The 22,952-nt window shown below is 40.9% G+C and overlaps 5 protein-coding genes across 7 annotated transcripts in view; all 5 read left to right on the plus strand.

Moving 5' to 3' along the window:
• LOC146638834 (protocadherin gamma-A11-like) overlaps positions 1-22,952 on the plus strand; it is a 227,557-nt gene that overhangs the window by 37,371 nt on the left and 167,234 nt on the right. The window lies entirely within an intron of this gene.
• On the plus strand, positions 81-2,558 carry LOC146638840 (protocadherin gamma-A11-like). Its single transcript, XM_085373850.1, has one exon. It carries the CDS (start codon positions 174-176, stop codon positions 2,556-2,558), a length of 2,385 nt encoding a protein of 794 aa, XP_085229976.1. The 5' UTR covers positions 81-173.
• LOC146638841 (protocadherin gamma-A11-like) lies at positions 5,805-18,839 on the plus strand. Its single transcript, XM_085373863.1, has 2 exons — positions 5,805-8,183; positions 18,607-18,839. The coding sequence occupies exons 1-2, from the start codon at positions 5,805-5,807 to the stop codon at positions 18,619-18,621; spliced, it is 2,394 nt and encodes a 797-aa protein (XP_085229989.1). The 3' UTR covers positions 18,622-18,839.
• On the plus strand, positions 10,500-12,923 carry LOC146638842 (protocadherin beta-15-like). Its single transcript, XM_085373875.1, has one exon. It carries the CDS (start codon positions 10,500-10,502, stop codon positions 12,921-12,923), a length of 2,424 nt encoding a protein of 807 aa, XP_085230001.1.
• On the plus strand, positions 19,711-22,470 carry LOC146638843 (protocadherin gamma-A7-like). The gene is made up of 2 exons (XM_085373886.1): positions 19,711-20,385; positions 21,673-22,470. The coding sequence occupies exons 1-2, from the start codon at positions 20,014-20,016 to the stop codon at positions 22,468-22,470; spliced, it is 1,170 nt and encodes a 389-aa protein (XP_085230012.1). The 5' UTR covers positions 19,711-20,013.

The following is a 22,952-nucleotide window of genomic DNA, read 5'->3' on the forward strand; positions in this document are numbered from 1 at the left end:
GACACCGGCCCTAACAGTTTTCATTTCCTGTATTCATCGGTGTGGACGCGTATTCTTGCGCTCTTGTGTCTCAGTTAGGGCCACCTCCCGAGAATTGCAGTTGTGAGTCGTGTTTTGGGGTTCAGGTCATTTTTTTCCTTATTTTTCAGCCTCTTAATAATTCATCTCTTAGGATGGATTCGAAGATATTCGTGTTTCATTCGCGTGAGTTTTCTTTCCTCCTTCTTTTGTTCCATGTCGCTCATGGAGACATGAGCTATTCTTTCCCAGAGGAAATGAAACGAGGATCCGTTATTGGAAATATAGCCAAAGACCTCGGGATGGAAACGGGCGCGCTGTCCAGCAGGAGAGCCCGCATCGACGCCGACGGAACCGACGAACGTTACTGTGACATAAACATGAGTAACGGAGAGCTGATTGTTGCAGACAGGATTGACCGCGAGGGGCTTTGTGGAGACAAGGCTTCGTGCATCCTAAAACACGAGCTTGTGCTCGAGAATCCGCTCGAGCTTCATCGTATCAGCCTTCACATTCAAGATATCAATGACAATGCACCACAATTCAATGAAGAACGGATTAATATAGAAATTCAAGAGTCGGCTGTGAGAGGAGCTCGTTTTGTGATAGAAGAAGCGCACGATGCGGATGTGGGGCAAAATTCAGTGCAGCAGTACAACCTTAAAAAGAATGAAAATTTTATTTTGTCTGTAAACGGAAACACCAGAGAACTCGTTCTTGAAAAAGAGCTTGATCGTGAAAAACAACAGGAAATGAATTTAATTCTCACAGCTTTGGATGGTGGATCTCCTCAGAGATCAGGTACATTAATGATACACGTCACTGTGTTGGATGCTAATGATAACGCCCCAGTGTTCAGCCAAGCCGTTTATAAAGCCAGCCTGCCTGAAAACTCTCCTCTAGACACTGTAGTGATTACAGTAAGCGCAAGTGATGCAGATGAGGGAGTTAATGGAGATGTGACGTATGACTTTGTACATCTTACAGAAGAAGTGAAGAAGATATTTAGTATTGATCGTAAAGTAGGTGACATAAGAGTAATTGGTGCTGTTGACTATGAAACTACTACATCATTTGAAATACGCGTTAAAGCAAAAGATGGGCTGGGGCTGTCATCCTACGCTAAAGTAATGATTTCTATTACTGATGTGAATGACAACGCCCCTGTAGTTAATCTGAAATCACTGACCAATCCGATACCAGAGAACACCCCACCTGGTACAGAGGTGGGCATCATTAACGTGCAGGACAGAGACTCTGAGAATAACCGACAGGTCCGCTGCTCCATCCAGCAGGGTGTCCCCTTTAAGTTGGTTCCTTCTATTAAAAACTATTATTCTCTGGTGACCACAGGACAACTGGACCGTGAACTAGTGTCCAATTACAACATTACAATCACTGCCACTGACGAGGGCTCTCCACCGCTGTCCTCTTCTAAAAGTGTTCAGTTATCTGTAGCTGACATCAACGACAACCCACCTGTGTTTGAGGAGCAGTCATATAGCGCATATGTGAGTGAGAATAACAAACCGGGCTCCACCTTATGCTCCGTTAGTGCTCGAGACCCTGACTGGAGACAGAACGGTACAGTGGTTTATTCTCTGTTAGCTGGTGAAGTGAACGGTGCCCCTGTGTCCTCCTATCTGTCTGTGAACGGAGACACGGGTGTGATCCACGCTGTGAGGTCGTTTGATTATGAACAGTTCAGGAGCTTCAAAGTCCATGTGATGGCCAGAGACAACGGTTCTCCTCCTCTCAGCAGCAACGTGACCGTGAGTGTGTTCATCTTAGATGTGAATGACAACTCTCCTCAGATCCTGTACCCCTCCCCAGAGGGCAATTCCTTCATGACCGAGCTGGTCCCCAAAGCTGCACACGGAGGCTCTTTGGTGTCAAAAGTGATCGCGGTGGACGCAGACTCCGGACAGAACGCCTGGCTGTCCTATCAAATAGTCAAATCCACTGATCCGGGACTTTTTACTATTGGTGTCCACAGCGGAGAGATCAGGACACAGCGGGACATTTCTGAATCTGACAGCATGAAACAGAACCTTGTAGTGGCAGTGAAAGATAACGGACAGCCCTCTCTGTCTGCCACCTGTTCCATGTATTTACTCATTTCTGATAACTTGGCTGAGGTGCCAGAACTGAAGGATCTGTCTTATAATGAGAGCAATTCCAAACTGACCTCTTATCTGATCATCGCGCTGGTGTCTGTGTCCACGTTTTTTCTGACCTTCATCATCATCATCCTGGGTTTGAGGTTTTGTCGTAGGAGAAAGCCCAGACTGTTGTTTGATGGAGCAGTTGCCATCCCCAGCGGTTATCTCCCTCCTAATTACGCAGATGTTGATGGCACAGGAACATTACGCAGCACTTACAATTATGATGCGTACCTGACCACAGGATCAAGAACCAGTGACTTTAAGTTTGTGACATCATACAATGACAACACGCTGCCTGCTGACCAGACTCTGAAGAAAAGTCCATCAGACTTTGCTGATGTGTTTGGAGACCTGGATGGGTGCACAGAGGTATGAGCTGTTGGCAGTAACCCAGTTATATTTCAATCTTGTGCCCACTTCCTTCCTGAAAATCATTTTTTTGTTTGTACTTCAACTTTACACAATTGTCCTTTTGTTTGACTCGTACAAGAGGTAGTTCATTACATTTCAAGTTGTCTTAAAGTTTTCCCATTTTTATCTTCCTTTAAAGTGGCTAAAACTGGTTTAATTTCACCATGGTCATTCTTCTATACTGGGTGTGTGATCATATTTTTCATACTTTAGATTTAAGTCTTGTTTAGTGTAATTTCGCATTCTGTCCTGACATATTTTCATTCACATAAGGTATATTATTGCATCTTGCTTGGACTTTTGTTTTTATCCATCCATGTCATTTTTCAATTGTTAGTCAGTTATAACTACATTTATTGTTAATTGAAATTTATGAAAGTGCCTTTTTTTCAGGAATATTATTCTCATATTATAATCAAAACCTCAATCTTAACCTTTAACCTAATGTTGTTTATTAAATAATACTATTTGGGGGAAAAAAACTACATAAAAGGCATGGTGTGCTTTAGCTGTGTTGTTATTATTGTTTTTATGCAATTTAGTTGTGTTTTGGAGCAAAACAGGTTCAATGCTGCAGAATTTAAGTGTTGACTTAAAAACCATTACACATGTGAGCTGCATTTCATAGTGTAAGTTACTCTTATTGATTAACCACATCTTGATCTTTAACACAACATTATTACACTAGCAGTGAACATCTTTGGCCATTCTTGCTAACGTGTCATTTCAGCATGAGATTTGTGTGCCAAACTGTATCCATCTTCAAGTCTAGCCCATCTAAAATAACATATGCCTAAAAAGCAGCTGTAACAGCTTGCTTGCACATGTTATTCATATGTATTCCACCTGCAATGTTGTGCTACTGGGATTCAGACTGAAAGTCTTTGTGACATTTGCTGTGTTGCTGTGAATCTTTTGGATGTCATTTTTCATCCTTTGATTTGGACAGACGTTTTTGTCATATGATGGAACGCAATTCATCTTACATTTGAGCACCTCAAATATGTTGTGTAATTATATTTTTAGATTCACTGATGTAGCCCCTAAATGACTGAAAATGTGAATACCATTGTTTCCCACTGGTGTTTCTTCGAAAGATGATACCATCCGAATGTAGGTCTTTATATTTTTGCACATTTCATTTCACTTTATTAATAGCAATATTTTATAACAGGTGTGCAGTTGGTCTTTATTTGAGTTTTTGTGACAGCTGATTTGAGTCTCACCTGCTTTCTGTGATTGTAAAAAGGAGATTTTGCTTGAGAGGAAAAATACAAAGAATATATAGCGTTAATTGCAGCTTTTCAATGTGCACCCATTGTGACTGTGCCATGGTGATCTCTGTAGTGATTGCACTGAGAGATACACTTTATAAATGACTTTTGTTTTACTTTAGCATTAATTACGAGTTCGCTGTTTTAACATAAAAGATTCCTGCTTTGACTTTTGCTGTCCACGAAAATCTTTTTTCTTTAACTTGTGATTTTACCAGAATATTGGTCATATTGTTTATCATAACTGAGTTTGATTTTTCACAAATACAGTCTAGATGTGTGTTATTAAAAAAACTGTTACGCTTATTACAAGTAATCCAAATAACATGTCTGTTAAAGACTGATTTTAGACTAATTTTACTTTTATGATATTGTGTATGTTCTTTGGATTAACTTGATCTAAAGTGATTGCTTTTCAGTGTGTGTGTGTGTGTGTGTGTGTGTGTGTGTGTCAGTGCCTTGCTGCTTTGTCTGGTTGCTTATTGCATTCTGACAATAATTGCTGGATGTAAAGCATAGTTGCTTTCTTGGTCATACTCAGTGACACATTGTATGATGTATCTCTGTTGCCATTAATTGAGAGGATGTTGCTTCATCTTTTCAAAGTAGTGCAAAGTGTGGTTCAGGGCATCCTTCACTGTATGTGGTACTGCAAGGTGTTGTAATCACTTTTTATCGCCATAGTTTAAAAAAAAAAGATATGTAGTAATAAGCAAGTGTGTCATAGTAACCTTAATACATGTTATCATAAGTATTTGTGGCAATTTTTAAAATGCATCAGAAAATACAATGTGACACATGTCTCCTCAAAGCTTTAAGGATGCCATTGATTGAAAACATACATTCAGTTTGTGTATTTAATAAACAGTTTGGCCCCTGCAGTCTCAAGGCGCAGTATGGATTCTTCTATAATTAAAGAGTAGTATGCATGATCTATTTTTTCAGACTATTTTGAGGTCATGCTTTATGCATATGCATAGAATGATATACATCATGGCATCTGTAAATGTTTTTCCTATTAGGAATTTAAAATGAATTGAAACAAGAGAGACACCGAACTGAATGTCTCTGAGTCTGTATATATTTTTTTGTAATAATTCACTGACTTTAGTGCAACAAAGGCAAAAATGTAGAAAAGAAAAATAGTCAACTGGTATCATTTCTATAGTGTTTTAAACAGTGATATTTTTTTAAACACCCTAAAAGCACATAAACATGTTTCCATACTCTCTTTTGGCAAATGCCTGAGGTTGAATATTTAGGTCCAGACTGAGCAGTGTGAAAATATTAATTCAGAACAGCAGATTAGCAATGCAGATTCATTAGCAATGCTGAATGAAAACTAAAACAATCATAATAGTGTCACTTGGAATACAGTAGCTACTAAATTTATCTTAACTACCTGGCTGTGTCTAATGTGTGTTGGTGATTATAAGGTAGTGTGACTGGATGATCGCTATGTGAAGAACAGTCCACAGCGCACGACAGATGTCTGAATCATCTTAGTAACAATACATGAGATTACATTTTAAAAAACTTTTTGTGAAGACAAATAAGGACATTCAGAGTACTCTCACGGGCTATTTTTTTTTTTAAAGAAAACTCTATCTAATGCACACTGTAGGACTCTTTTCTCTCAATTTGAACGTCGCGGATAACTACATGCAACAATAAAACAATTGAAATTTGTTGTCGTTTGCTTACACTTACTATTTAGGTGTTTCTGCATAACCTAACTCACGGTGGCGCTAAACACCAACCCTATGAGTTTTTATTTCCTGTATTCATCAGTGCGGACGCGCATTCTTGCGCTTTTGTGACTAAATTAAGACGGCATCCCAAGAGACCTCCCGAGAATTGCAGTTGTCATTTGTGTTGTGGGGTTCAGCTTCTTTTTTTCGTTATTCTTCAGGATTTTAATAACTAATCGCGTATGATGGGTTCGAACATATTTGGGTTTCATTCGCGTCGGTTTTCTTTCCTCCTTTTTTTGTTCCATGTCGCTCATGGAGACATGAGCTATTCTTTACCAGAGGAAATGAAACGAGGATCCATTATTGGAAATATAGCCAAAGACCTCGGGATGAAAACGGGCGCGCTGTTCAGCAGGAGAGCCCGCATCGACACCGACGGAACCGACAAACGTTACTGTGACATAAACATGAATAACGGAGAGTTGATTGTTGCAGACAGGATTGACCGCGAGGGGCTTTGTGGAGACAAGGCTTCGTGTATCCTAAAACACGAGCTTGTGCTGGGGAATCCGCTCGAGCTTCATCGTATCAGCCTTCACATTCAAGATATCAATGACAACGCACCACAATTCAATGAAGAACGGATTGAGATAGAAATTCAAGAGTCGGCTGACAGAGGAGCTCGTTTTGTGATAGAAGAAGCGCACGATGCGGATGTGGGGCAAAATTCAGTGCAGCAATACAACCTTAAAAAGAATGAAATTTTTATTCTGTCTGTAAATGGAAACACAATAGAGCTCGTTCTTGAAAAGGAGCTTGATCGTGAAAAACAACAGGAAATGAATTTAATTCTCACAGCTTTGGATGGAGGATCTCCTCAGAGATCAGGTACATTAGTAATACACGTCACTGTGTTGGATGCTAATGATAACGCCCCAGTGTTCAGCCAAGCCGTTTATAAAGCCAGCCTGCCTGAAAACTCTCCTCTAAACACTGTAGTGATTACAGTAAGCGCAAGTGATGCAGATGAGGGAGTTAATGGAGATGTGACGTATGACTTTGGACATGTTACTGATGAAGTGAAGAAGATATTTAGTATTGATCGTAAAGTAGGTGACATAAGAGTAATTGGTGCTGTTGACTATGAAACTACTACATCATTTGAAATACGCGTTAAAGCAAAAGATGGGCTGGGGCTGTCATCCTACGCTAAAGTAATGATTTCTATCACTGATGTGAATGACAATGCCCCTGTAGTTAATCTGAACTCGCTGACCAATCCGATACCAGAGAACACCCCACCTGGTACAGAGGTGGGCATCATTAACGTGCAGGACAGAGACTCTGGGAATAACCGACAGGTCCGCTGCTCCATCCAGCAGGGTGTTCCCTTTAAGTTGGTTCCTTCTATTAAAAACTATTATTCTCTGGTCACCACAGGACAACTGGACCGTGAACTAGTGTCTGATTACAACATTACAATCACTGCCACTGACGAGGGCTCTCCACCTCTGTCCTCTTCTACAAGTGTTCAGTTATCTGTAGCTGACATCAACGACAACCCACCTGTGTTTGAGGAACAGTCGTACAGCGCATATGTGAGTGAGAATAACAAACCTGGCTCCACTTTATGTTCCGTTGGTGCTCGAGACCCCGACTGGAGACAGAACGGTACAGTGGTTTATTCTCTGTTAGCTGGTGAGGTGAACGGTGCCCCGGTGTCCTCGTATCTGTCTGTGAACGGAGACACGGGTGTGATCCATGCTGTGAGGTCGTTTGATTATGAACAGTTCAGGAGTTTTAAAGTCCATGTGATGGCCAGAGACAACGGTTCTCCTCCTCTCAGCAGCAACGTGACCGTGAGTGTGTTCATCTCAGATGTGAATGACAACTCTCCTCAGATCCTGTACCCCTCCCCAGAGGGCAACTCCTTCATGACCGAGCTGGTCCCCAAAGCTGCACACGGAGGCTCTCTGGTGTCAAAAGTGATCGCGGTGGACGCAGACTCCGGACAGAACGCCTGGCTGTCCTATCAAATAGTCAAATCCACAGATCAGGGACTTTTTACTATTGGTGTCCACAGCGGAGAGATCACGACACAGCGGGACATTTCTGAATCTGACAGCATGAAACAAAACCTTGTAGTGGCAGTGAAAGATAACGGACAGCCCTCTCTGTCTGCCACCTGTTCCATGTATTTACTTATTTCTGATAACTTGGCTGAGGTGCCAGAACTGAAGGATCTGTCTTATAATGAGAGCAATTCCAAACTGACCTCTTATCTGATCATCGCGCTGGTGTCTGTGTCCACCTTTTTCCTGACCTTCATCATCATCATCCTGGGTTTGAGGTTTTGTCGCAGGAGAAAGCCCAGACTGTTGTTTGATGGAGCAGTTGCCATCCCCAGTGGTTATCTCCCTCCTACTTACGCAGATGTTGATGGCACAGGAACTTTACGCAGCAGTTACAATTATGATGCGTACCTGACCACAGGTTCTAGAACCAGTGACTTTAAGTTTGTGACATCATACAATGACAACACGCTGCCTGCTGACCAGACTCTGAAGAAAAGTCCATCAGATTTTGCTGATGTGTTTGGAGACCTGGACGGGTGCACAGAGGTATGAGTTAATATAGCAATGATTTTATCAATAGCCTTTATTTAAAAAAATAAAAAATAAATAAACAAACAAAAAAGAATATAAATAGTTAACATTTAAAATAATCGTTTTAAACTCTCGCATAATTTCCTTACCCAATAGTTAAACTTAGAGAATATATTTTGTGCAAAGTGTATTTAGTATTCGGTTTCTATACACACACTTGGCCAATCTTTCTTTTCTCTGTGTAGGAGAATGTTTGAAAACTGTTGCTTTTTTCTATCTCCTTGGTGCTACGTAATTTCTTGGCTATGGTTTACTCGTATTTTTTATGTTATGTCGTTATTTTACTTTATTTTTCAATTCATCTCATCATTATATTTTATTTTATGTTATTGTATTTATTTTTCATTTTCTTTTATTTCTTTTATTTTGTTTATTTTTAATTTATTAGGCTTTCAGCTGCACAAAAAAAAAATGTTATAGAACAGTGGTGTCGAACTCCAGGTCTCGACGGCCGGTGTCCTGCATGTTTTAGATACCACCCTGGGTCAACACACCTGAATCAAATGATTGGTTCACTACCAGACCTCTAGAGAACTTCAATACATGTTGAGGAGGTCATTTAGCCTTTTAAATCAGCTGTGATGGATCAATGACTCATCTAAAATCTACAGGTCACCGGCCCTCGAGGCCTGGAGTTTGACACCTGTGTTATAGAATAACACAAGTTAGTTACTTATGAAAATATGACTTCACAAAATGTCTTGCCCACTGGCACAACACTGTTCGCTAATATTAATTTAATTTAATTTAATTTAATTTAATTTAATTTAATTTAATTTAATTTAATTTAATTTAATTTAATTTAATTTAATTTAATTTACACCGACTAAACCCGTACAACATGAAATGGCATTGTTTTAGTGTTATTTAGTTTGAGACTTCATAGCTGCATGATCATCCTATCCAGCTACTTTTTGTGAGATTCGTTTATTTTGTATATATGCCTTTGTTTTATGCCCCATGAAGCCAAATTCTCTTTTGAAATATTTTAACCCGTTATGAATCCTCATGTATCAAGCTGTCATATTTTTCACAGTGCAGAGGGAAAAGGCCCTTTGCCACTGCATTCCCCTGAGACTTGCCACCTTTTAATATTAGACTTCCCTGTTTATCTGAGATAAGCATGTCATAGCTACTGTTCTCTGATGTATGGATAATCACTTAGTCACAGTTCTTTTCATATGTGGATATATTATTGTTAATCTGTAGCTAGAGCTGCAGTGCCATGGATATATTTATGTGTATGTTGCTGGATGGTGTTGCTGTTTCAGCAAGAGGAAGTAGAGTGATAGAGTGATTCATCTGTCTCTTAGTGTCATTACTTATGGAAATAAACTGGATTCTGGAGTGCTCCGTAGCAGCCACTAGAGGGATTATGTTGAACAAAGTAAAGCCAAGCATGCGAGATCATCAATAACTTCTTCTGCTTTTCATTTCATGACTTTGTGTGTGTGCGTGCGTGCGTGCGCGCGTGTGTGCGTGCGTGCCTGTCTGTCTGTTTAAGTCCAAATGATTTGGCATAAATAACATTTTGTGTAGAAATAACTACTGTCCCTGTCCTTTTGGGACAATGTGTTTAATAAATAGAGAATAAATTGAGTGGTTGTAGGTCAGAACTACTTTGTCTATCAAAATACTAATCAATCACATAATCAATCGGGGCCCACATCAGATCCTGGATCCCATACTAGACTCTGTTACATTATATAAATATTACTTTAACTGTGTCCATATCGTGTTGTTTCAAATACAATGATCGTATTTGTCTTATTAGCAGTTAATGTTCAGCTCCCAACTTGAGCTCACTTTGGTTACGTGCTGGAAGGTGATATTACAGACAGCTGCAGTTATTCTCTCAGTCTCTTGGTGACGCTCTTTTATAAAGTCTGAGTCATGGATGCTCATGTCTACCTCTATCTGTGTCAGTGGAACTAGAGTATTGGGTTAGGACCGGCGGCTGTGTATACATGCGCATTTCTCTTTTTATCGTGTGTGTGTGTGTATGAGGGGAGAAAAGGAGAGAGGCTGTATGTGGAGCTGTCTGAGAGAGGGAGTTAGAGAGAGGGGGAGAGAGAGATGAAAAAAGAGGTTAGAGAGAGAGAGAGAGAAATCCGAGCTGACAGCTTTCTTAATAGAGCATGATTAACTCAGCCAGAGAAGCAGGAAATCGCAGGATTGCAGTTGCATTTTCAGTTCGGTATTTGGATGTATGTTAACGACTTAGCTATAATGTCGACAGTGCATCCATTTCTGAAAAAATGTTTATTGATGATGCGTCGACCTCAGTTAAAGTGGTGGCTGCATTTTTCATTTCTTAGTCTCCTTTCCGCTGTTTCGTTTGGAGAAGTCCGTTATGTTCTTCCAGAAGAGATGCAGAGGAGCTCTGTGATTGGAAACGTTGCGCGGGATCTGGGGCTGGAGGTGAAAGAGCTTGATGCTCGTCGAGCCCGTGTTGTTGCAGAAGGAACAAGCCAGCTGTGTGAACTGGACACTGCGTCAGGCAATCTTTTGATCAGCCAACGGATAGACCGAGAGGAGCTCTGCGCACAAGCCACTGCCTGCATTTTACAGTATCAGCTTTTACTTGAACAGCCCCTTCAAGCATTCAGCATAGTTTTGGACATTACAGATATAAATGACAACAGCCCAGTGTTTCCTACGGGGGAGATAAAACTGGATTTAGTGGAATCCACAGTTCTAGGGAGGCGCTTTCCCTTAGAGAGCGCGCATGACCCCGATCTCGGCACGAATTCTGTCCGTCAATATACACTGAGCCAGAATGACAATTTTGCACTGGAAATGGGTAACCAAATGAACGGAAATGCTTATCCTGAGCTAGTTCTTAAAAAGGCATTGGACCGGGAGGCACAAGTTGAACATGTACTGAAAATCAATGGAATTGACGGGGGAAATCCGGCTAGATCAGGAACTGCTTCTATCCTTATCCGTGTTTTAGATGCCAATGATAATGTCCCAGTTTTTAGCCAGCGAGTTTTCAAAGCCTCTGTGCCAGAGAACTCAGCCATAGGGACTATCATAACCACGCTACAGGCCACGGACCTGGATGAGGGGGTGTATGGGGAGATAACTTATTCCTTCAGTCATCTGTCTGACAAGTTGGGAGGTGTTATTGAAATTGACCCTTTAAGCGGAGAAGTTCGCGTATCAGGTGTCATTGACTATGAAGAAGCTAGCTCACACGAGCTAGATGTTCAGGCTAAAGATGGCGGTGGCCAGGCCTCACACTGTAAACTTATAATTGATGTGATTGACGTGAACGACAATAAGCCCGTGATAGAAATAAAGTCGGCCTCTTCTAACGTGGCTGAAGACTCCAAACCAGGGACTATGGTTGCTCTGATTAATATATATGATATGGACACTGGGAGCAGTGGGCGTGTCACCTGTACGATCTCAAAAAATGTTCCTTTTAAATTAGTATCGGAGGTCAAAAACTATTACATGCTAGTGACTGATGGAATATTGGACAGGGAAGTGCAACCAGAGTATAACCTCGCAGTAACTGCCACTGATGCGGGCTCTCCCCCACTTACTAGTGTAAAAGTTATACCAATCGCGATTAGCGATATAAATGATAACCCCCCGACATTTATGCAAAGCGAGTACAATGCCAACATCTTGGAAAACCAACCCGTTGGCACGTTTGTCATTAAAGTCAAAGCGGAAGACGTTGACGACGGGTCTAACGCTAAAATCCAATACCAAATATCAAAGGACAGAAACTCAGAAGTGTCATCTTTCTTAAGCATCAACTCAGACACGGGGGAGGTCTTTACCTCACGCATGTTTGACTACGAACAGTCAGTTTACTTCCAAATTAAAGTGACAGCTAGAGACGGCGGTGGGCCTTCACTTTCCACCACCTGCATTATAAATGTGTTTATTAAGGACCAAAATGACAACGCACCTGTGGTCTTATATCCTGTGCAAAGTAGCGGTTACATTGCTGAAGATATGGTACCAGCTGAAGCGCCTAGAGGTTACCTGGTTACTAAGGTGGTGGCTGTGGACGCTGACTCAGGTCATAACGCATGGCTTTCTTACAGAATAATCAAAGCAACACGGCCTAACGTGTTTATGGTAGATCTGCATACAGGGGAAATCAGAACAACGAGAACATTTATAGAGGACGATGAACCAAAACATACTATTGTTGTATTAGTAACGGACAACGGGCTCGAATCTCTCTCTGCCACTGCGACAGTCAGCATAATGCTTGGTGATGGGCTCCCCGTTTTAAGCGAACTTTTAGAGTTTGCAGATGAGTCACAAGAGAGCGATAACTTAACGCTCTATTTGATAATCGCTCTTTCAACCGTGTCTTCTATGTTTATCCTTCTAATCAGCGGAGTGTTTTATTTTAAACTCTGTCGGCGTGGCTACGTTTACCGTTCAACCACAGCCAGTCTGCCCGTTTTCCCCACGACCTATTGCCCCTCTAGTTTTGCAGATTTTAGCCGTTGCGGCACCTTGCTGAATGATGAGCGATATGATTCCTTTATGACCACCGGGTCGTGGAGAGGTGATTTTCGTTTCGCATCAAATACAGACACCGACACTCTTAAGAAAAGAAGTGCGGCTTATCAGAAAACCACACTGAGGCGCCTCAGTGCAGACAGGGCAACGCTGAAGGTGAGGGCAGGTGCACCGCATCCCTGTTATGTGATCAAATGAGAGTGTGCCATAGCATGTTTTAACATGTTGGATTTGAGATGGACCTTTTTAACAAAAATGTTGTAACTGGGGTTTCTTTAAAAACTAAATAAATAATTAATGCTTCTATATAATTACTTTAAATATACACGTAATGGATCTAGTGGTTCTAAAATATTTTGTCTTATATATGGATGTATTTGTGCACGAATATGTTGTCTTTTATATATAACCTCAACTTCACCGCCACATTGACACATTGGACACAGGTAGTCTCAAACTTATAGGTGTTGATCTTTTGACATATTATTAGACATAGTATCACAGAAGTGTAACTAAAGTATGTATTGTATTTATTTATATTGCCTGTGACAGTTAAATGTAGCGTTTAGTAACTTTATAAATTTTCTGTCATTTTTTTACATTTATTTTCTGTTTTTAATCTAAGAAAAAAATATTCTATGGTTGATCCCCTTTATCTTATCTGAACAAGTAACAGACACAACATAATATTTGTAATACCTTTCAGTGTGGAAAAACATATAACTGATTAAATACATTAGTTGAAATGTCTCATTTTCTGCATTCAAAATGCAGGGCAGACCGTTATGACTTCTTCATTCATCCCTATGTCTTCTGAAAGTGATATAGTTGAAGAGAAGTAGTCTTAGGTCTAAGTCTTTTGCTCTGTCTGTGGTATTTTTGTTTTTGCCTGAGTAAAAACATTAATTGCAATTGTAATTTTCCATATTCAGCCTGTTTTATTTTTCTCTTTGCTTTACTGTAGCCAACTTTTGTCATTGTTTTCATCCTTCATTTGCCCATCTATTATGTTACCACTTATCCAGCTTGGGGTCTCAGGGCTTGAACCAATCCCAGCTGACATAGTACACCCCTGTGAGGTTGTCAGTATTTTTATTTATTTTGGGGGGGGGGGGGGGGGGGATCAAATAAAGCTTTGCACTACATACCTTTTATTGAACCATATGTCAATAGATTTTGTGCATTTGATGAAAAATAAACTTTTAGAAAAGCATCCCTTTTCCTTTCTGACTAATTTTCCCCCCATAAACAACAATAACAATAATAATAACAGAGCAGTTCCTGCTTATAGTGGTCACAAGTGAGGTGAAAGAAGAAAGAAAATTCCCTTTGTGTGTCACTAGAATAACTAGTTCCTGATTTGTTGCTTCTTAACTTCTGCTTTCAGGTAACCCGTTTTAATTTCTTTTTAATTTACTCCTCTAAATGGAAGGGGGTGACCGCTTGCACACTCTCAGAACTCATGAGAACATAGTCACATATTTTAAATTTAGTTTATGGGAGATTGCCTGCCTTTTTTGTGTGACTCTTTTTTTCTCTCCTGTGCCTTTGTCTACCAGATGTGCATTAGTCTATGTAAGAGCTTTATAGTTGCCTTTCATAGTTCTTTATTGCCTTTGGTAGACAGTATATCAAGTGCAGGAACTTGTAAAAGAAGGAAGTGGGGGGTTTGGGCACAAGCGGGTAGACTGGAGAAAATAATATTACTATATTCTTAAAAGTTAAATGCAAATTTAATAATAAAATACATGTGGATAACTACATACTGTTATAGTTTAGACATTAATTGGATGTATTAGAATGATTTGGTAATTGTCTAGTGACAGTTATTTCTCAGTGTGAAAGATCATCAGTAGTCATCGGTGACCATATTATACCTGTTATACCTAAACAAAGTAGTGTTAGTGGTGTTTTTCTCTCTCCTCCCCCCCCCCCCCCCCCCCCCCCCCCCCCTTCCTTTTGTTATTAGACTCTACCCTGGCCTACTTAACATTAAATTTAGGACATAAAACAGTAAACACACAACAGTAAAAGCAAATCATATTTATTCCTACATTAAAAAACAAGTGTATATATATATATATATATATACGTGTGTGTGTGTGTGTGTTTGGCTGTAAGCTTTATTCAGGTCAGTAGTTAAAATCTTACACAACACCTAAACTGTGAAGTGTGTGCATGTGTTTCTGTGTCGCATAAGGTGCCTGAGTGTGCCTATTCTTGCATACTACAGAGTGCCATGATGATGAAGCAAAGAGGTTTTGTCGTGAAAAGAGTACCCTCATGAATTCATATGTGTTTCTGTTATAGCTCCAGGCCCATTTGTGCTCTCCCCCCCTCCGCTTAGTAATAATTCAGCAGGATCTGAGGTCGTAAGGGGGTGGCTGTAGCTCAGGTGGGTCACCTACTCACCGGAAGGTAGGCGGTTCGATCCCAGGCTCCTCCAGTCTACATGCCAAATATCCTTTGGGCAAGATATTAACCCCATGTTGCTCTCCGATGCATTCATCGGAGTGTGAATGCCAGTGAATGTTAGATAGAAGCACTAAAAACCTTAGATAAAGTGCTTGTGTGTATGGGTATGATTGGGTGAATGCACAAGTTGTATAAAGCGCTTTGAGTGCTCAGTGAGAGGAGAAAAGCACTATATAAGAACCAGTCCATTTACCATTTGTGCTCCTAATTTCATCTGTGCTAGGAGTGGAGGAGTACCCAAGATGGCGACCCGGCAGTCTCCTCAACTTAAGGGTTTTCTTTTTATTTAGTGTATTTTTGTTTCACTTTTTCTCCGACATGCAGGAGCACAAATGCAGTACAGCAAAACTGAACTGCTTGCGGTTCTAAACCACAAAAACCTGCACACCTTTGCTGACAATGACTGGGACTCAATTCCCCCTGAGATCCGGGGGGTCACTGACTCCAATTCCACCGCTAAAGTGGCGTAGGCGACGGAAGCACAGGAAACACCCACTGGCTATTCTGAGCCTCTTCCTCACCAACTCACGGTCACTAAATAACAAGATGGATAAGCTACGACTGCGGATCACCTCACGCTGTTTGGATTACTGTGTTATGATCATCACAAAGACTTGGTTGGACTCTTTTAACCCAGACACTGCGATTGAGCTAGCGGGCCACGCTACATTCACAGCGGACAGGAACAAAGAGTCTGGTAAGAAACGTGGAGGAGGTCTGCTAGTGTTTGTAAACAATAACTGGCGCACCAGCAACACAGTTAAAGTCGTCCACTGCTGCCCGGACATAGAATATATGATGGTGCAGTGCAGACCCTTCTACTTGCCGAGAGAGCTCACAGCGATCACAATAATAGCAGTTTATGTGCCGCTGCAAGCTAATGCTAAGTCAGCCATGGAGCTACTCGGGCGCTCCAATAATAAACAGCTTACAAAGCACCCGGACTGCGCTGTGATCATGGCAGAAGATTTTAACCACGCAAACCTGAAATCTGTCCTGCCTCGATTCTTTAAAAACGTGACCTTTCCGATGAGGGAAAATGACACACTAGACCAGGTCAACGCCAACATCCCAGATGCCTACAAAGCAACCCGACTGCCTCATCTCGGACTCTCTGACCATCTCTCTCTGTCCCCGATCCCTGCTTATAGACCTCTAATTCAAAGGTAAAAAAACATCGGTAAAAGCAGTACGAGTGTGGACCGTGGAAGCCACCACGGCCCTACAAGGCTATTTTTGATAACACGAATTGGAGTGTATTTGCAGAAGGATCAGACTTTGAGGGCCACACATGTGCCGTACTCTCATACATACGCTTATGTACTGAGAGTGTAACAACAACAAAGACTATTAATGTGTTCCCGAACCAGAAGCCATGGCTCAACAGTGAGGTGAGAGCCCTACTAAGAGCACGTGACAGCGCCTTCAAATCAGGAGACCAACAAGTCTACAAAGAGGCATGCCAATCTCTGCTTAAAGGCATAAAAGAAGCCAAGTGCAAATACAAACAGCGCATCGAGGAACACTTTAACACAACAATGATGATTCAGCCTACGGAGAGGAGGTTCAGCATCTGAAGCAATGGTGTGACAACAACAACCTGCATCTGAACACAGCCAAGACCAAGGAGATGGTAATCGACTTCAGAAGAACAAAGCGATCTGAGCACTCTACCCTCTACATTGATGGGGAGGAGATAGAAAGGGTAGAAAGCTTTAAGTTCCTTGGAGTCCACATCTCGGCCGACCTTACCTGGTCCACAAACATCTCCCACCAGGTAGGGAAAGCACAACAAAGGCTGTACTTCCTCAGGAAACTACATCAGGCCCAATTACCCCAAAGACTGCTAGTAAACTTCTACTACTCCACCATTGAGAGCCTTCTGACCTACTGCTGCACACTCTGGTTCAACTGCTGCACCGCGGAGGACAAGAGGAAACTGCAGCGGGTGGTGAGGACAGCAGAGCGGGCAATCGGCACTTCACTAACTTCCCTCAGAGACATCTATACTGGCAGACTTCAGCAGAAAGCCAGTATCATCATCAAAGACCCCTCGCACCCTGGACACTCACTTTTTCCCCCCCTTCCCTCTGGTAAACGCTACAGGTCCATCAGGTCGAAGACAAACAGACTAAACAGAAGTTTTTACCCACAGGCTGTCAAACATGCCCTACCTCCACCCTGATTGGAGGATAACTGCACTGCCAACACTCATGGACCTTACACCTTATTTATAAACCATATTTGTATTTATACTTCAATGCAACCAACACCCCTACCTCTTTATTATAACCTTATTTAGTATAGCAACCCCCCCCCCCCCCCCCCCCCACACACACACACACACACACTCAATGTGCAATATCATTGATCGCACTGCACCTCTCAATGCACCTGCTCCTCAGATGGCATGTATGTGTATTTATATATATGTAAGCGTTTATGTGGAAATATGTGTGTGTTTGTATGTACGCATGCATATATGTATATATACATATATGTATGTATGTGTGTGTATATTTGTATGGGTGTATCCGCATTTTTGCAGGTGCATGTATAACGTACATATCTTTCTTGTGTAAATGTAAATTTGTCTGTTATTGTGTAAATACTTACGCTGTTGTGTACTTCACACACACAGAGTAATGCCAAACTGCCTTTCATTGTTCTTGTAACAGTGACAATAAAAAGCTATTCTATTCTCTTCTAAATGCAGCGCATATTTTTTGGTTTAATTCTATCTAGGTCACAAGAACAGCTCTGTTTCAGCAGTGCTGCTGTAAGATAGGAAAGAATTTCCAGTTTACATAAGTGCTTACTTTAAATATTGAAAGTCTCACTAAGATTCAGTGATTCTAAAAACTGAGGGTAATCTTGTTTTGTCTTGCTTTGGCTTTCAGAATCATCTTGTCCAGAGGGGACATCAACGTTTTAGTTGATTAGTTTTTGTTTTTGTTTTTTTCACCAGGTTCTTAAATCATGACCTTCTTAAATGTTATCACATACTGTCACTAAAATATCTAGATTTTGCACCAAATCCTTAGTGTTTTATGTGATAAATTGTCACAGTTTTTTTTTTTTTTTTTTTGTGCACAGTAGTTGCACAACAGTGTTCTAAACATGAGGAGGAACAATCAGTGCAATTAAATTCTCAAACACTAGATTATTAAATCTAAAATATTTTGGTCTGGGTAAAATGCTGCTTCAAAAACTCAAAAGATCAAATTATGGTATTCCATTGTATCGGTATTGCACTTGCAGTGTGTAAAACCAATAAATATGCATGAATTCTATTTTATTTTATTTTATTGCTGTTGTTCTTCAGGATACATACTAACTACTGTCTTTTTTCTTCTTTCTTTTCTTGGTGCATTTCCTGGATGAATCTTCCACTTCAATCTAATAGGTAAGATTATTTTGATTTCCCCTTTTCCCTGAAATCTCACCCCAAACACTAAAATCCTTATCATTGCAATATACAGCCACAATTAATATGAAATTCACAGTTCCCTTTACACAGTACATGATAGTATTTCACCACAACCCATGATCTACATTGACACTAGATATGAAATGTTATGAGTGTTTATACAACAAATATCCCCAGAAATGTTTCATTGAAAGTCATATTGGTGCAGGACTGAGACTGCAGGTAGCAGTCTTGAAACACAGCAGCAACATTACTCTAGTTTGTGTGCGTTGTGTAGTTCTACCCTAGGCTTTATGCTACATGAATATTAATGTGAATATTTCTGGCTTCTGCTGTGGAGTCTTTGCCTAAATAATGCTCAATCATGGTGCACAAAATATTTTGCTCTTCAGCAGGATGCTAATATGTGTGAGGAGGGAAACATGCAAGAAAGTATCAAGACCTATCAAATTTATCCATTCCTTTCAGCTCTACAAAAAAGAAAACAAACCAAAAAAAAAAACAAAAAACATACTGCTCTGAAATGTGTCATTATTTTTTCATGCCTCTGGATGAGTGTAGCAGTACTTTCAATGTTGATTCCACTGCTCAAATCTAGGTCATTGGACTCATCAGTTAGATTAGATCAGATTATCTATCCGTCTATCTACCCACTCCTTCTCTACTGTATCTTTGTATACATTTGTTCATGTATCTATGTAACCATCTGTCAGCCTGCCTCTCTCTGCAGATATGCAGCTCAGTATGGTTTTACACAGAATCTGTGTGTTTGTCCACACTTCAGTCTCAACATAATGTTTGTCAAATGAATTCGCTCAATCTCTTATACTTTTTAGTCTGCTGCATATATTGTATCAGAAAACGTTGTTGTTGCTGTCAGCCCACTCCATTCACGGCAAATTTTGGACCTACTTAGGTGGTCATAAGATGACTTGTAAACAGAGATAATAATAAAACAGACAGTATATTAATCACCCGTTATGGAAAAAATATGCTTCATTTATTTAACTTATTCGTTTATCTTTTTATTTATGCTTATCGAGATCTTATCGAGATTTTGCTTTCTTTTGCATGGGTGTTGCTAAAAAACAATGTATGTAGTAGTCAGGAAAGGCTAAACAGTGGAGCATCAGTGCTCAGACACCTGCCGTTTTAGTTCATCACTGCTGGTGGTGCTGTTGCCTAAGCAGACTTGTGCAATGCGTATTAAAGACACAAAGTCACCACCCGTCTTTAAAGGAGATAGGCGATGGCTATTAAGCTGTCGTGGCTTTGGGTAAATTTAAAAGAAGACTGTACACACTGCAAAGCCTCTATGATAAATAGCTGGAGCTTTCTGTACCGATGACTGTGTTGTTTTGGACCTGATATTACTGGGAAGAAATGGATAATATGAAGCACAACGGTACCCTGCGTCAGTGGAACGTCTCCATTTTGCTTTTCTTTGTGGTTGCTGCTGTCAATGGACAAATCCGCTATTCTATACCAGAAGAGATGAGGAAAGGACTCTTTGTCGGGGACATTGCAAAAGACCTGGGCTTGGATGTCAGACGGTTGGTATCTGGTCGAGCTCGACTGGTAATAGAAGATGATAATCAATATGTCGTGCTGAACCAGAACAAAGGCCATATCGTTGTCAATGAAAGAATTGACAGAGAACAATTATGCGCTAAGAAATCTCCGTGCAGCTTTAGTCTGGAAATTGTTCTTGAAGAGCCACTCGAATTGTTTTCCATTACTATCGAAATACAAGATATAAATGATCATGCTCCCGTTTTCCCAAAAAAAGAAATTAAATTAGAAATTAGCGAATCGACGCCGACTGGGACTGTGTTTTTGCTTGATAGTGCAGCTGATCCTGACGTAGGGACAAACTCACTGCAGAGTTATTCTTTAAAAGCAAACGAACATTTTGTTCTCAAACAACATACTCGAGCAGATGGGAGTAAATATGCCGAAATGGTGCTTCAGAGTGGTTTGGACCGCGAGAAGCAAAGCAAACATGCGCTCATATTAACGGCTGTCGATGGTGGCGAGCCGCAGATGTCCGGAACGGTAAAAATACACATATCTGTGCTGGATGCAAATGACAACTCGCCCGTTTTTACACAGTCCATATACAAAGCCTCTGTATTGGAAAATGCTTTACGAGGCACAATTATTGCCACAGTCAGTGCAGTAGACGCTGACCAAGGTTACAATGGTAACGTTACATATTTATTCACACACCTAGAAGATGGTTCCGCTTGTCCTTTTGAAATAAATTCCAACACGGGTAAGATTAAACTAGTCGGGGATATCGATTATGAGGCTTCTTCAAATTACGAGATAAACCTCCAAGCAAAAGATCCATGGGGTGTCACAGGAGCCAGCAAGTTAGTGATCGAAATAGTAGATGAAAATGATAACAGTCCAGTAATCACAATGGCTTCCTATTCGGGGAAGATTTCAGAAGATTCTCCTCCTGGCACAGTTGTGGCGTTAATTAGTGTCCAAGATAAAGATTCTGGGAAAAACGGACAGGTGCATTTAACTATAGATGAACATCTGCCTTTCAAAATTAAATCTTCCCTCAGAAACTATTATACATTAATCACTGCGCAAACTCTCGACCGAGAGAAGCTTCCCACGTACAACATTACTCTCACTGCCACTGATGAGGGCTTCCCAGTATTATCGAACAAAAAATCCGTCTATTTAGAAGTTAGCGATATTAATGACAACGCTCCAGTTTTTAGTCAAAGTCTTTACAGCGCTCAGGTAACGGAAAACAATTCTCCAGGTGTCCCTCTGTTGCAGATTAGTGCTACTGATTTGGACCAGGGCCAGAATGCACGTATATCATATTTTCTTTTTGAAGACGAGCTGAATGGAAATCCGGTATCCGCATATTTCTCCATTAATACAGAAAGTGGAGTCATTCAGTCTCTGCGTTCACTGGACTATGAACAAGTCAAAGAGTATCAAATACGAGTTAAAGCACAAGATGGTGGGTCACCCCCACAAAGTAGTAACACATCAGTTATTGTACATGTACAGGACCAGAATGACAACCCCCCTCAGGTTCTGTACCCAGTCCAGACTGGTGGCTCTCTGGTGGCTGAAATGGTTCCTCGTTCAGCAGATGTGGGCTATCTGGTGACTAAAGTGGTGGCTGTTGATGTGGACTCTGGACAGAATGCCTGGCTCTCCTACAAACTGCAGAAAGCCACAGACAGGGCGCTGTTTGAAGTGGGCTTACAGAATGGAGAAATCAGAACTATCCGCCAAGTCACTGATAAAGATGCTGTCAAACAAAGACTGACTGTTATAGTGGAGGACAACGGGCAGCCCTCTCGTTCTGCTACAGTCATCGTTAACGTGGCGGTGGCGGACAGCTTCCCTGAAGTGCTGTCGGAGTTCACTGAGTTGACCCACGACAAGGAGTACAATGACAACCTGACTTTTTACTTAGTCTTGGCTCTGGCTGTAGTTTCCTTCCTCTTCATCACGTGTTTAGTGGTTATTATATCAGTCAAAATCTACAGGTGGAGACAGTCTCGCATCCTGTATCACTCCAACCTGCCTGTCATTCCATATTATCCACCACGTTACTCAGACACTTTGGGGACAGGGACTCTGCCACATGTGTACAATTACGAGGTGTGCAGGACGACTGACTCCAGAAAGAGTGACTGTAAGTTCGGCAGAGCTGGTAGTCAGAACGTGCTGATTATGGACCCCAGTTCTACAGGAACGATGCAGCGGATACAGAGTGAAAAGAGCATCCTGGATGAACCAGACTCTCCTCTAGAGGTCAGTCAGAGGATATTTTTATATCTGTTCTCGTACTGTATGTAATTACTCTGATGAAAGGCTTTGCAGCATTACACATTTCTCAGCACCAAGGACAGCGTCTCAGATTTCCTCTGCATAAAGGCAGGCGTATATAGCTTCTGTAAAAGGTCTTATATAGTTAATTTTTAAAGGAATGTCCTCTTATAAAGTCCCTAATAGTTTCCAGTTGTTTTTTATATCCAAATGTCTTTGTTTATAGAGTATTGATGATCACACTCCATGTTTTTGTGCAATGTTTCCTGGCAGTGTTTTACTTGCTTACCATTCTCTTGCCATAGTTATGAAGATATTTCAAGTGGAGCCTTGAAAGGTAAAATATTAGCAAAAGTAGAAAGAAGGTATGCGTTTCTTAAAAGCATTCTTACTTTCTTGTGGAGTCCATATGCTCATCCAATGTCTATTCAATTACTCAACTCATTCATACCGACTTATTTTATAGTGCTTATGCTTTCGATGCTGCCTAAGTCGCCGTAAGACTTTGCATT

The sequence above is a fragment of the Diplotaxodon limnothrissa genome, linkage group LG2 (genome assembly GCF_057381915.1).
Source record: "Diplotaxodon limnothrissa isolate DT_005_m linkage group LG2, D_limnothrissa_male_GT1.1, whole genome shotgun sequence".
In the NCBI taxonomy this organism is placed as follows: domain Eukaryota; kingdom Metazoa; phylum Chordata; class Actinopteri; order Cichliformes; family Cichlidae; genus Diplotaxodon; species Diplotaxodon limnothrissa.